At 37.6% G+C, this 12,694-nt stretch overlaps 2 protein-coding genes, 1 long non-coding RNA gene and 2 pseudogenes across 5 annotated transcripts; 1 reads left to right on the forward strand and 4 right to left on the reverse strand.

Annotated features, from left to right (window-relative positions):
* Nucleotides 1-1,079: 1,079 nt before the first annotated feature.
* On the reverse strand, nt 1,080-3,378 carry LOC145586749 (1-aminocyclopropane-1-carboxylate oxidase homolog 4-like). The gene is made up of 3 exons (XM_081643658.1): nt 2,801-3,378; nt 1,899-2,220; nt 1,080-1,476 (listed from the first exon to the last, which is right to left on the reverse strand). The coding sequence occupies exons 1-3, from the start codon at nt 3,325-3,327 to the stop codon at nt 1,228-1,230; spliced, it is 1,098 nt and encodes a 365-aa protein (XP_081499784.1). The 5' UTR covers nt 3,328-3,378; the 3' UTR covers nt 1,080-1,227.
* Nucleotides 2,967-7,001, forward strand: LOC145586751 (uncharacterized). Its single transcript, XR_014101013.1, has 4 exons — nt 2,967-3,128; nt 4,020-4,232; nt 5,101-5,415; nt 6,323-7,001. It is a non-coding gene; the product is annotated as an uncharacterized LOC145586751 (long non-coding RNA).
* LOC145586750 (1-aminocyclopropane-1-carboxylate oxidase homolog 3-like) lies at nt 3,724-5,663 on the reverse strand. The gene is made up of 3 exons (XM_081643659.1): nt 5,088-5,663; nt 4,377-4,698; nt 3,724-4,161 (listed from the first exon to the last, which is right to left on the reverse strand). The coding sequence occupies exons 1-3, from the start codon at nt 5,603-5,605 to the stop codon at nt 3,913-3,915; spliced, it is 1,089 nt and encodes a 362-aa protein (XP_081499785.1). The 5' UTR covers nt 5,606-5,663; the 3' UTR covers nt 3,724-3,912.
* Nucleotides 7,002-7,362: 361 nt separating the features above from the next.
* Nucleotides 7,363-10,113, reverse strand: LOC145586753 (1-aminocyclopropane-1-carboxylate oxidase homolog 3-like; annotated as a pseudogene). The gene is made up of 3 exons (XR_014101015.1): nt 9,271-10,113; nt 7,963-8,286; nt 7,363-7,776 (listed from the first exon to the last, which is right to left on the reverse strand). The product of XR_014101015.1 is annotated as a 1-aminocyclopropane-1-carboxylate oxidase homolog 3-like (transcript).
* Nucleotides 10,114-10,452: 339 nt separating this feature from the next.
* On the reverse strand, nt 10,453-12,496 carry LOC145586752 (1-aminocyclopropane-1-carboxylate oxidase homolog 4-like; annotated as a pseudogene). Its single transcript, XR_014101014.1, has 3 exons — nt 11,951-12,496; nt 11,057-11,377; nt 10,453-10,781 (listed from the first exon to the last, which is right to left on the reverse strand). The product of XR_014101014.1 is annotated as a 1-aminocyclopropane-1-carboxylate oxidase homolog 4-like (transcript).
* Between the last annotated feature and the right edge of the window lie 198 nt (nt 12,497-12,694).

A 12,694-nucleotide genomic window follows, 5' to 3' on the forward strand; every position in this document is an offset into this window, starting at 1 on the left:
CATACTCCGTACATCCATCATACCCTTCCAACAACCGCTCCATATCCTGCCACGTGGCCGGCTTATGCCTCACCACTACATCTTCCTCTCCCCGCCGTTCAACCCGCCGCCGCCACTCCCCTTCATCGGACGGCCGACATTCCACGATCACAACACGGTGGGTCTCACCGGCATGCGGCGGACGGCGTCGAGGTGGTGGCGCCGGGAAAGAGGAGAGTCGACGACGACGGAGAGACCGAGACGAATCTGAGTTGATGCCACGCGCCACATGGCGTCGTAGGAGAGGTCGTTGAGAGCTGATGACGTGGCGGTGGAGGAGAGAGAAAGTGTTGCGTCGCGGATGTCGTCTTTGTCTATGAGTGAGCACCGGAGTACGGCGGCGATTGTGCTTTTTCCGGTGCCTGGATGCCCTTTCATTGCTATTATCACCGGAACTTTTGGTTTCTCAAATTTCTCCATAAGATCAGGTATGAATATTAAGAAAAATACTTCGTAAATTAATTTGATTGTTGTTAATTTTGTGTGAATTTTTGTTATTTTTATGTGAATTTTTGTGGAGTATTTTTTTGTGAATTGTTGTTATATGTAGATTAGTATGATGTGGAAGTGGATAGGATGAGAAATAGTATGAATTTTGATTAGTACAAGATTTATCTGATGATGGAGCAAGGAAAATGACTTGTACCTGAAAAAGAAATGGGACAAGTGTATAAAAAAACGATATACAACCATCAAGGTGAATTCTATTCTATACGCGGGTGTAAGTGTACGTAATGTGAGATTATGTTAAATTACACTTGGGTTTGGTGGGTGTAGGATGGACACCTAAGTAGGCTAAGTTATGTTAGTCATGATGAAACAGAGTTTGAACCATTGTAGTTTTTAGATAGTCTTTTAATGCAAATTATGTAAGGGTGAAATTTTGCTGAATTTGAAGAGTTAAACATTGTCTTGTTATTTGGAGAGCCTAATAGGACATATAATTCGATTGTGTTACTTGATTGTAATTCCAATCTTGGCTTTCTCAATTTGTCGCGTCAAATTGGTGAGCTTCTCCTAATATCCTTGGGTGGTTGTCTCTGAATACTCTTATATCTTCACTAGTTAGAAAAAAATAACTATTATTGATCCATCAGGACTTCATAGGATCTTAGGCCCTGCTTTAGCCATATTTTGTAACGATTGCAAATAAGTTCTAGAAATTTGAAGTATATAACTGAACCAAGTTTACAATCGAAAGTAGCTAGCCATGGACTTTCCCTCCAACTCCTTTGAGAAGAACCTCCTAACCAAGTCTGAAAATTTGAGTTGTTGGTACAGTGCTGGCTTTTCAGGTGACACCAACTCAGGCAGCGGTCCATATATATTGTCATGAATGCCTGGGCTGAAGAAGACAGCAATTGATACTCGTGGTGTGCGGAAAGGATTAGCAAATACACGATGTTCTCCACTCTTGTATTCATCATTGGATATTATCTAAATGGCAATTTCAAGAATAAGTTTCATTAGGATGAAAATGTACTGAACTTATGATGTGACGGCTGTCTATGTGAATGAGCTCGTGCACTAATGTCGAATACAAGTGTGTGCTAAATTGGAATTGGCTTTTTTTTTTTAAAAAAAAAAAAAAAAAAAAAAAAAAAAAAAAAAAACGTTTAGTCCTAATTGAAGAGTCAAGTAATCATGTCAATGTCAAAGTTGAAATGAGGAGTTTAAGTAACACAGACTATAGGCTTCATTGAACTTTTAGTACAAATTAGATGTAACTTTCACTTTCTAGTTTTAAATAGCAGTCTATCCTCAGAATTTTCAGTTTTATTTGGTAAATTGTGTCCTGCCTTAGTTTATGAGATTGAAGAAAGATGTCAATTACTAGTATTATTATAAAAGACGAGTACCTGTAATAAGTCTCCAATGTTAACAACAAGAGCTCCATGAATAGGTTTCAGATCAATCCACTTTCCATCATATTCAACTTGCAGCCCACCTACTTGGTCCTGCAGCAACACTGTCAAAATGCCAGGATCTGTATGCGAAGCAATCCCAACTGTTTTATCAGGCTCTGGACAATAGGGATAATACTGGCCGACCATGGTTTTTCTTCCTAAATAGGACTTCCCTGTCAACTTATCAGCTTTGAGTCCTAATCCTTCACATAGCAAGCCCATGAGTCTTTCCCCAAGATTCTCAACTTCCTTGTCCCACTCTACCACCTCAGTTCTGCAGAAATCCAGCACTATTTTGCATGAAATGTTTCTTGTTTCTTCTCCAGATATCACATATATTATAATAGATATGATGATAAAAATTAAAGTTCAGTCCAATTTCATAAAGATTTAGGTTAGACCTTGTAGTTGTTTATACAGGAGGCATTACATATATGAATATCATCAGAGAGAAACTCCGTATTACTCTGTATGTCATTACATTAATCAGTGCCCTATAATTACATCAATTTGTTGAGGACACCAATAACATGATAAAAGGTTTGTGGTTTTTGATTTTGATCATGATCTTCTGACTTTAAAATCAAAATAGGATCACTTTCAAAATAGATATCAGTTAGAATTATAGAAATATAGCGCAAAAGCAGAGGGGGGAAAAAAAAGGGTGATAGAGGTACTCTTTTGCAAAGCTGGTTTTGTTCTGCTTATTTAGAATGGGTTTGCTTGTTTGTAAACAGAATGAATTTGGCCAGAGAGCTGATTCAGTGGATTGGTTTGGACAGCAGAGGACCTTACCTACTTAAGTTAGTGCTGATCTTATACTTGAAGTATGATAGAACACATTAATGACTAACCTGCAAACTTCAGGGACTTCATTGGGATCAAAAGGGATGGGAGCTAGACGAACTGCAAGTGTATCCTGCCAGCTTGCAGCTTTAGAATGGAACAAGTCATAATTAGAGTAGAATCCCACTCCACTTCTTGCAGTGACCATATCTCGTCGATAAACTTGCATCTTTTCCCGTGGCTGCAGCTCATGGAAGGCCTTGACAGCATCAATTAGACGGTCAAGGAGAGAGATTGGAATCCCATGGTTGATTACTTGAAAGAAACCGAACTTAGCTGAGCCATCTCGCAGCTGCTGCACCAGATCCTTGTGCTCGCCAGAGAGGTCAATAACAGGTATGATCATATCGTTACTTGGGTTGGGTTGTTGAGGTTCATGATCAAAGAGAGCCTCGGGTGGGAAGTGGAAAATACGTGGAATCTGTGCTATGCCTGAGTCAACTAAGCCCTTTACTCCGAGTTTGGTGTCTTCGAATTCTTGTAGCTCTTTACTGCGGTCATATTCATCATCTTGTAGTATCCTGCTAGTTGTCATTTGTAATATTTTTTGGGGAATGGTTTCACAAAGCCGAGGGTTTTGTATTGTATCCTCTTGATTGGTGTTTAGTCGTCACACTTATTGACATTTCAAGCCATTCTTATGATTCAACCATGGTTTTATTGAAGAGATCACCGTGATTGATGTTGATGTTAAGTTTTAACATATGCCGTAAGGATAACGCACATGTTCTAAAGAGTGGTTTTAATACCATTTGAATTTTCTTCATGCTGTAATGTGTACATCAGTTTTTAGTCACATGGATAATTGGATTAATGTTAGCTTTAGGGCAGGGGGCTACGGGCTAGGTGTACTTTAAGTCTATAACATACAATTTATTCTTATTGAAATTATCAGTCACATTTGAGGAATACTCCAATATCTTCTAAATTATCTCGCCTAGCATCTACCCCAATATCTTCTTCTTCTTAATTTTTTTTGTTAAAAAAGAAAGTAAAAGATACCTTTTTAACTTTATTCTTAGTTAAATATCTAGTTTTATTTTTATTCAAGCCTTGTATTGTATCATACAACCAATAATACAAATTGAAGCTAATATCATTGAACCAAAAGATAACATTATTACAATCTGAAGTAGCTGGTCATGGACTTTCCCTCTAACTCCTTTGAGAAGAAATTTTTTACCAAATCTGAGAATATGTGTTGCTGATATAGTGCTGGTCTTTCAGGTGATACCAACTCCGGCAAAGGCCCATAGAGATTCTCATAAATGCCTGGGCTTAAGAAGAATGCAATTGATACTCGTGGTTTGAGGAAAGGATTAGCATATACACGATGCTCTCCGCTCTTGTATTCATCATTTGATATTATCTACATGAATCAAAATGCAAGGAGTAAGCTTTGTAAAGCCGAAAGCATTCTGAGTATATATGATACATCATGTAAGCTACTTCATTCAAGTTTACATTAACATTCTGTTGTCAGAATTTTCTGTTCTGATATTTAAACTGTGACCTGCGCTATAGTTAGTTACTGGGTTTGAACTTTGAAGAAAGATGTTTTCTAGACATTAGAAGGTCAGGTACCTGGAATAAGTCTCCGAGATTAATAACAAGAGCACCGCGAACTGGTGTCAGATTGATCCAACTGCCACCATATTTAACTTGCAACCCACCCACTTGATCCTGCAGCAAGACTGTCAGAATCCCAGGATCTGTATGCGAAGCTATACCTACCGTCTTGTTTGGCTCTGGACAATATGGATAATATTGACCGGCCACAGCTCTCCTTCCTAAATAAGACGTCCCTGTCAATTTATCAGCACTTAGTCCCAACCCTTCAGATAGCAATCCCATGAGTTGGTCTGCGAGCTGCTTCACTTCCTTATCCCACTCCATCACCTCTGTTCTGCAGAAAACCAGCACTATTGTTGATTGATATATCTTTTACCCGATATACACAACTTTTTTTTTTTTTTTTTTTTTTTTTTTTTTTTTTTTTTTTTTTTTTTTTTTTGATGGGTACATAATATAATTTTGAATTAACCTATATGATAAGAAGAGTATAGCATAGTTTAGGTAATAAGCTTGTAGTGTATGCAGGAGTGGAGGAGCCATTGTCCAAATGAATATTTCCGGGCGTAAGTTTCTTATTATGTTAGTATATATATATACATGTATAGGTGGCTAGCAGACGTATAAAGGTTGATGACTAATAAGATGTTTTTGGATTACTATGTTGATATTTATCCGGTGGCATATATGGTTGAAGTATAATAGAACACATAAATGACTAACCTGCAAACTTCAGGGATTTTACTGGGATCGACAGGGATGGGAGCAAGACGAATTGCAAGTGTATCTCGCCAGCTTGCAGCTTTTGATTGGAACAAGTCATAGTTGGAGTAAAACCCCACTCCACTGCCTGCAGTGACTGTTTCGCGACGATAAAGCTGCATCTTCTCCTCTGCCTGCAGCTCATGGAAGGCCTTGATAGCATCAAGCAGACGGTCTAGAAGGGAGACTGATATCCCATGGTTGATCACCTGAAAGAACCCGAACTTAGCTGAGGCATCTCGCAGCTGCTTTACCACTTCCTCGTGCTTACCCGAGAGGTCAATGACAGGTATGATTTGCTCACCATCTGGGTTGGGTGTTTGGGGCTGTTCATGATCAAAGAGGGTCTCAGGTGGGTGGTGGAAGATACGTGGGATGTGAGTTATACCGGAGTCAACCAGGCCCTTCACCCCGAGCTTGGTGTCTTCGAATTCTTCTAGGTCTTTACGGCGATCATAATCATTACTATTGGTTGTCATTTCTGATAGATTTTGTTTGATTATAGCTGGGTGGTTTACTTTTGGTATGAGGCATGGAGAAGAAGGTTTAGAGTTATAAATAGAAATGGTTCTTTTAAGAAAGATTAATACTTAATAGTCAATTGTTGTTTTTGTTGACGGAATCAATGCGGATGATATCAATCAAGATAAAATATATTTTTTTAAAAAAATCAATACTATAGTCTATAGTGATAATGCGCACATGGTTCTAAAGTGTAGATTCAACGCAATTGAATATTAAAATGTACTCTTTTATGGTCATAAACTATGCTTCTTAATATCAAGGTTGGCTAAAAGAGAGGTCTTTTGTTGCATCTTTCTTCTGTTACAAAGTTGTACGAAGTATATATACTCCGAAGTAGGATAAAAATAATGTGATAGTTATTACTCCTAGGAATGCATTATTAATTGAGCATTCTGGCTTGTTTTTATATAATTATTTGCTATAGACAGCCTATAGTATGTTTTAAGAAAGTTGCATAAGTTTGAATGCGTTACTAATTCAAATTTTTTAATGTTATAAGATTTGTATAGCCTTTTATTTAAGATGTGTCGATATTTTGAATATTGGATCAATTATAACGGATGCAAAGAATAAGATATGTATACCCCTTCATTCAAGATGTGTTGATTTATGGAGTACTTCTTATGTAACAAAAAATTATGATTTGCTAACAAAGCGTTATCTAAGTGCAGAGATGAGGATTCGGTGATATTGAGGTGATAAAAGTTATTTTAAAGCAGAAGAATTTGGGTGAAAATGAAGAAAAAAAGTCAACACTAAAAGAAGGCCAATGATGGGAATCTGGAAGGTAGTTCCTTACCAAAGCAATAATTTCTGTGGTAATTTCTTTTTGTATGTGTTAATTTGTGTGCTGGTTGGAGGGACTGGGGTTAGGGGGTTGTTGACCTTGTTGGGGGTCATTGATTAAGTAACATTTTGTACAATTCTTAGAATAAAATCCCACTCCACTTCCAGTGGTGATCGTATCTCGGGGATAAACTTGCATCTTATTGACATCCCATGGTTGATTACTTGAAAGAACCAGAACTTAGCTGAGGCAGCTCGCAGCGTTGCAGCTGCTGCATCAGATCCACGTGTTCACCAGAGAGATCAATGACAGGTATGGTCAGGTCATTACTTGGGTTGGGTTGTTGAAGCTGATGAACAAAGAGAGTCTGTGAGGAACTAAGTCCTTTACTCCGAGTTTGATGTCATCGAATTCTAGTAGATCTTTGGGGGATATTCATCTCTTGCAGCTTCCTGCTAGTTGTCATCTGTAATACTCCGTATATTTTAGGGGAATGAATGGTTTCACAAAGACCAAGAGTTTAGTATTATCTACTCTCTATTGGTATGAATTTTCAAGCCAAAATTATGACGCAACCACGACCATTTTTTAATTGACGTGATCAATGTGGTTGATGTTGATTCTAAGTTGTGAATAACGCACACATGTTCTAAAGAGTGTTTTCAATATCATTTGAATATTCTCCAAGCTGTAATGTGCATCAGTAACTAGTCACTTGGATATATGTTAACTTTAGGGGCTAGGTGTACTTTAACAAACTCACGGATCACAATTTCATTTTATTGAAATTAAGGGCTTGTTCTGATTGACTGAACTGAACTGAACTGAAAATTTTATGAGAGAAGGAAATTAAGAACTGAACTGAACTGAATATAATCCGAAAAGAACAGGCCCTAAGAGTCACATTTGAGGAATTTCCTAAATTATCTCGCCTGGCTTTGACGCCATCTTTATTCTTTCCTTTAAAACAGTAAAGTATGCCTTTTAAACTTTACTCTTACAGAGTTACAGTACATAGTAATACAAATTGAAGTTTATATGGCAACACCCTTTTTTTTTTTTTTTTTTGGACATGAAAAGACCACATTTATACAATCTGAAGTAGCTGGTTATGGACTTTCCATCTAACTCCTTTGAGAGGAATTTTATAACCAATTCTGAGAATTTGTGTTGCTGGTACACTGATGGTCTTTCAGATGATACCAACTCAGGCAAAGGTCCATTTAGATTATCAGGATTGCCTGGGCTTGAGAAGATTGCAGTAGATACTCGTGGATTGAGGAAATGATTAGCGTAAATACGATGTTCTCCACTCTTGTATTCATCATTGGATATTATCTAAGTGAAAGAAAATGCAAGGAGTAAGTTTAGCTGAAAACATACTAATCATGTGATACATCATGTGACTTGCTTCTTTCAATTTAGTTAATACAAGTCTTCGATAACTAAACTGTGACCTGTGTTATGCTATGTAAGTAGTTACTGGGACTGAAGAAAGAATGGACTAGATTTAAGGTCAGGTACCTGGAATAAGTCTCCGATGTTAACAACAAGTGCACCACGAACTGGTTTCAGATTGATCCAGTTGCCATCACATTTAACTTGCAACACCCACCCATTTCATCCTACAGCAACACTGTCAGAATTCCGGGATCTGTATGTGAAGATATACCTATGGTCTTGTTCGGCTCTGGACAATATGGATAAAATTGACCGACCACGGCCCTCCTTCCTAAATAGGACTCCCCAATTAATCTATCAGCACTTAGTCCTAACCCTTCAGACAGCAGTCCCATGAGTTGCTTAATGAGCTGGCTCGCTTCCTTATCCCACTCTATCACCTCAGTTCTGCAGAAAATCAGCAGTATTGTTATTTCTTTTTAGCAGAAACCTATATGATAAGATTGTAGAAGAATATATCACAATAATACAGCTAGTAATACATGCAGAAATGGTGGAGCCATGATTGTATAATTGTGTACTCAGGGGCGGTTCTAAGGGTGTGCGGGGTGATCGACCGAACAGGGACTCCAATTTTTAGGGGCCCCAAATTTTGGATATTTGTATATTAGTTTCATGTCTAAACAGAAAAATAACATTGGAATGATGGTTTGAGTGCTACTTTTTAAAACAAAGGTTTAAGGTTCAATTCCTGAAACCAACAAATTTTACTCTTTTTTTGGGAAGCAATACTAGAGAATGTCTATGTTCATTGAATAACCTCGTAAAAATCTTCCCTTCCTTATTTCCCTTAATTCTCTCCTAAAAATTTTCATCTTCTCTCTACCATTTCCTTATTCACTCCTCAAATTTTTCAATCCTAACCAAAATCTTTTAATCTATCCCTTCTTTCTCTCAAAATATTTCAATCTACATTTATTTCTTCTTCAAAATTAACAATTACCTAAAATTAATTGACCCCTTATTAATTTTTAAACATTATAATTTCCAATTTTTAAACTTACAATCCCAACCCAAATTCTTAAAATTAATAAAAATACCGTTGATTTTCTCCACAAATTCTTTATATATGTATTTGACTAGCTCTTTCAATTTTACAAATAAAAAATAAATCTTCAAGATGATCATAATTCTTAATAATCATAATGAATGAATTTATTTTATGAAATAAATAATTGGTTATTATATATACTGAATCTAGGGCCCCAATTTGATAAGTTGAACAGGGCCCAAAAATATTATCCAATTATAGCCCCGGCCCTGTGTGTACTTCATATCAAATGTGGACTAATAAGATGCATTTGGATAACTATGTTGATATTATCTGGTGACATATATTGTCGAAGTATGATATCAACCTTAATAACTAACCTGCAAACTTCAGGGAGTTCATTGGGATCAACAGGATTGGGAGCTAGATGGAGTTGCAGTGTATCCCGCCAACTTGCAGCTTTTGAACTGAACAAATCATAGTTGGAGTAGAACCCCACTCCACTGTCTGCAGTGACTATTCCTCTGGCTGCAGCTCATGGAAGGCCTTGATAGCATCAAGCAGACGGTCCAGGAGGGAGACTGATATACCATGGTTTATCACCTGAAAGAACCCAAACTAAGCTGAGAGGTCGATGACAGGTATGATATGCTTATGCACATCATTAGGACTGGGTGTTTGGGGCTGTTCATGATCAAAGAGGGTCTCAGGTGGGTGGTGTGGGACCTGAGTTATGCCGGAGTCAACTAGGCCCTTCACTCTGAGTTTGGTGTTTTCAAATTCTTCTAGCTCTTTACGGCGGTCATAATCACTAACTTCAGTTGTCATTTCTGATTATACAATTTTGATTATAGGTAGGTGTTTTGCCGGATTTGGGTAGTAACCTGTACTCTATTAGGGATTGAGAGTTATAAAAATCCATGGTTGTGTTCAAGAAAGATTTATAGCAAATCATTATGCTCGGTAGGTTAGGGAGAAGACCGGTCCCTCTCACTAGGCACAACATGTGGAATTGATTAGGAAGTCCCCACCCTGAAAATCTTCTATAAGATTCAAATCTTTTCTCTAGATCAAGCCTTATTTGATGGCATAATCAATGAGGATGACATTGATAAAAATAAATACGATGCTACAGTGATTAGTGATAATGAGCTCATTCTTTGAAATGCTGATTCAACGCAATTCATGCCATAAACTATGTTTTCTTATGCATTTTTATTATTTACACATCATGGTTGGCTTGAATAGAGGTCTTTAATCTTTAGTTGCATATTTTTGTTGGAAACTCGTTTTTATACTCTTAGGCTTTGTTTGGTTGATGGGATTTGGCCGGAAAAGAAAAGAAGTGAGTTTTATTATATTTCCATGTTTGGTATGAAAAATGATATGGGATTTGGTAGTAGGGTTATTAGAGAGAATAGGGGGGAAGTATAGGAATCCCCTTACTCCCAAACATTTAGTAGTTGGTGGGGCTCGAACTCGTGATCTCAATGTCACAAGGTGACTTCCCCACCAACTCCACCAAGCTTTGCTTGGTATACGAAGTATGAACTTATGGAGTACACAAGACAATTAATACTTCTTTCCAACATTACATTTATATGTACGTGTCTGGTTTTCAATCAAACATGCTGATTCACAGTCGAAAGTAGTTTATTGTGTACTTGCCCTCGCCTTCTAGCCCTGTATCCAAGCCCTTGTTAAGCACATCGGAGAATTTGAACTGTTGATACAATGCAGGTTTTTCCTGTGAAACTAACTCAGGCAAAGGTCCATACTCGATTTCACTGATGCCTGGATCAAAGAAGACTGCAACAGACACTCTTGGTTCACTTAAACAATTAGCAAATACACGATGTTCTCCACTCTTGTATTCGTCATTGCATATCATCTATATAGAATTCATAGAGATTAGTTTCAAATGACTAAAAACAGAACATTTTTTTAAAAAATTTGGGGAAGGGGGATGTTGGAGATATCTAATGGTTTTTTTTTTTTTTTTTTTTTTTGACGGGGTCTAATGGTTAGGATATAGAAAAGTCTTTAACATATACTTGTACTTGATCTGGGTTTAAAGATGTTTCTCCCAAATTTTATGTGTTTGGTAGCTAACATGTTAGTGATTCAGAATTTTTATAGTTGTAATGATAATATAAGATAGGATACCTGAAGCGTGTCACCAATGGATATGCAAGAGCACCATGAACTGGCTTCACATCAATCCATTTTCCATGGCAGTTAACTTGCAAACCTCCACATTGATCCTGCAACAATATCGTCAAAGTCTCAAGATCTGTATGTGCAGTGATCCCAACAGTCTTGTTAGGCTCAGGACAGTGTGGATAATACTGGCCGACCATAAGTCTTCTTTCGATGCAGGACATCTCCAGTAATCTGTTCCTGCTTAACCCCAAACCTTCGGACAATAACCTCATGAGTCTCTTTGCTAGCTGCTTCACTTCCTTGTCCCACTCAATCACCTCCTCTCTACCATCCACAAAAATTAAATATAACGAAGCTAAGGTAACACCTGGTCATGTTTAACATAACTTGCAACAGGAGAAGAGATGAAAAATCAGTTTTAATTTGTATATCTCTAATTCCTTTTTACAATATCAACTTAGGAGGAGGTTTTTGTTGGCTTAATTTGAGGAGGTTTAAATATATGCAGTCTTGTTAAGTAGAGAAATATGAAGTATTTTCTCTAAAACAACATACTAATAATGAATTGTGAGTGTACTGACGTTGCAGAATACTTTTTATCAGAATAGTTCTTAGTTGATCAGGAAATCAGAAATCAAACATAATTTGTATGAAATGTGAAATTAGAGCTCCTGAATCATGCCTATTATAGCATATGCTAGAATGATTACGTGAAATCAACATACAAGAATACAGATTTAATGTGTTCCTCTAACAAATCGTTGGCTATGTCCACCACGCAGAGAAGAGGATCTTGAAGATAACTGATCACAATATTAGCAAGGAAGAATCTGTGCAAGGTCACTCGAAGAGACAGACTGATTCAACGCAAAATAAATAAATTCAACACAGACTCACCTGCATACTTCTGGGAGAGCTTTGGGATCAAATTGTTCCAGCCGAATCTCAAGAGTATCCCTCCAACTGGCAGCATCAGATTGAAACAAGTCAAAGTTGGAGTAAAATCCCACTCCACCACTGCTGCAAGTAGTGGTATCTCTTCTGTAATGAGGGATCTTCTGCTCAGGTGGCAGTTCATGGAAGGCCTTGATTCTGTCGAGCAGGCGGTCAAGGAGGCAGACTGAAATTCCATGGTTGATCACCTGAAAGAATCCAAACTTAGCTGATGCATCTCTGATACTCTGCACAATCTCTGGTTGCTTACTCAAGAGGTCAATAACAGGTATCGTCTGATCCTGTTCTGAACTGCTATCAGTGTTGCTGAGGTGAAACAAGGTATCTGGTGGGTGGTGGAAAATGCGAGGGATTTGTGTTATGCCTGAGTCAACCAGGCCTTTTACACCGAGTTTGGTGTTATCAAACTCTTGTAGTTCTTTATCACGGTTGTAGTTTGAGAGGCTACTGATACTGCTTGTGTTTGCTGTCATGATTTCAGGGATAGGAAATATGGGATTAGGTAGAAAATATGGTCTAAACATTGGTTGGTGGCATAATTTAGCGTGCTGTCAACATCATCAACTTGATCTGCAAACTTTAGTTGGATAGATTGGTGGGTCATTAGTTGTATATAATATACAAGTAATTCTTTTTCCTTGGAAAATGCCTTCAGCTTGACTAACTTATTTAAAACCCTCAACAAAA

Source organism: Chenopodium album, chromosome 16 (assembly GCF_948465745.1).
Source record: "Chenopodium album chromosome 16, dcCheAlbu1.1, whole genome shotgun sequence".
Classification (NCBI taxonomy): domain Eukaryota; kingdom Viridiplantae; phylum Streptophyta; class Magnoliopsida; order Caryophyllales; family Amaranthaceae; genus Chenopodium; species Chenopodium album.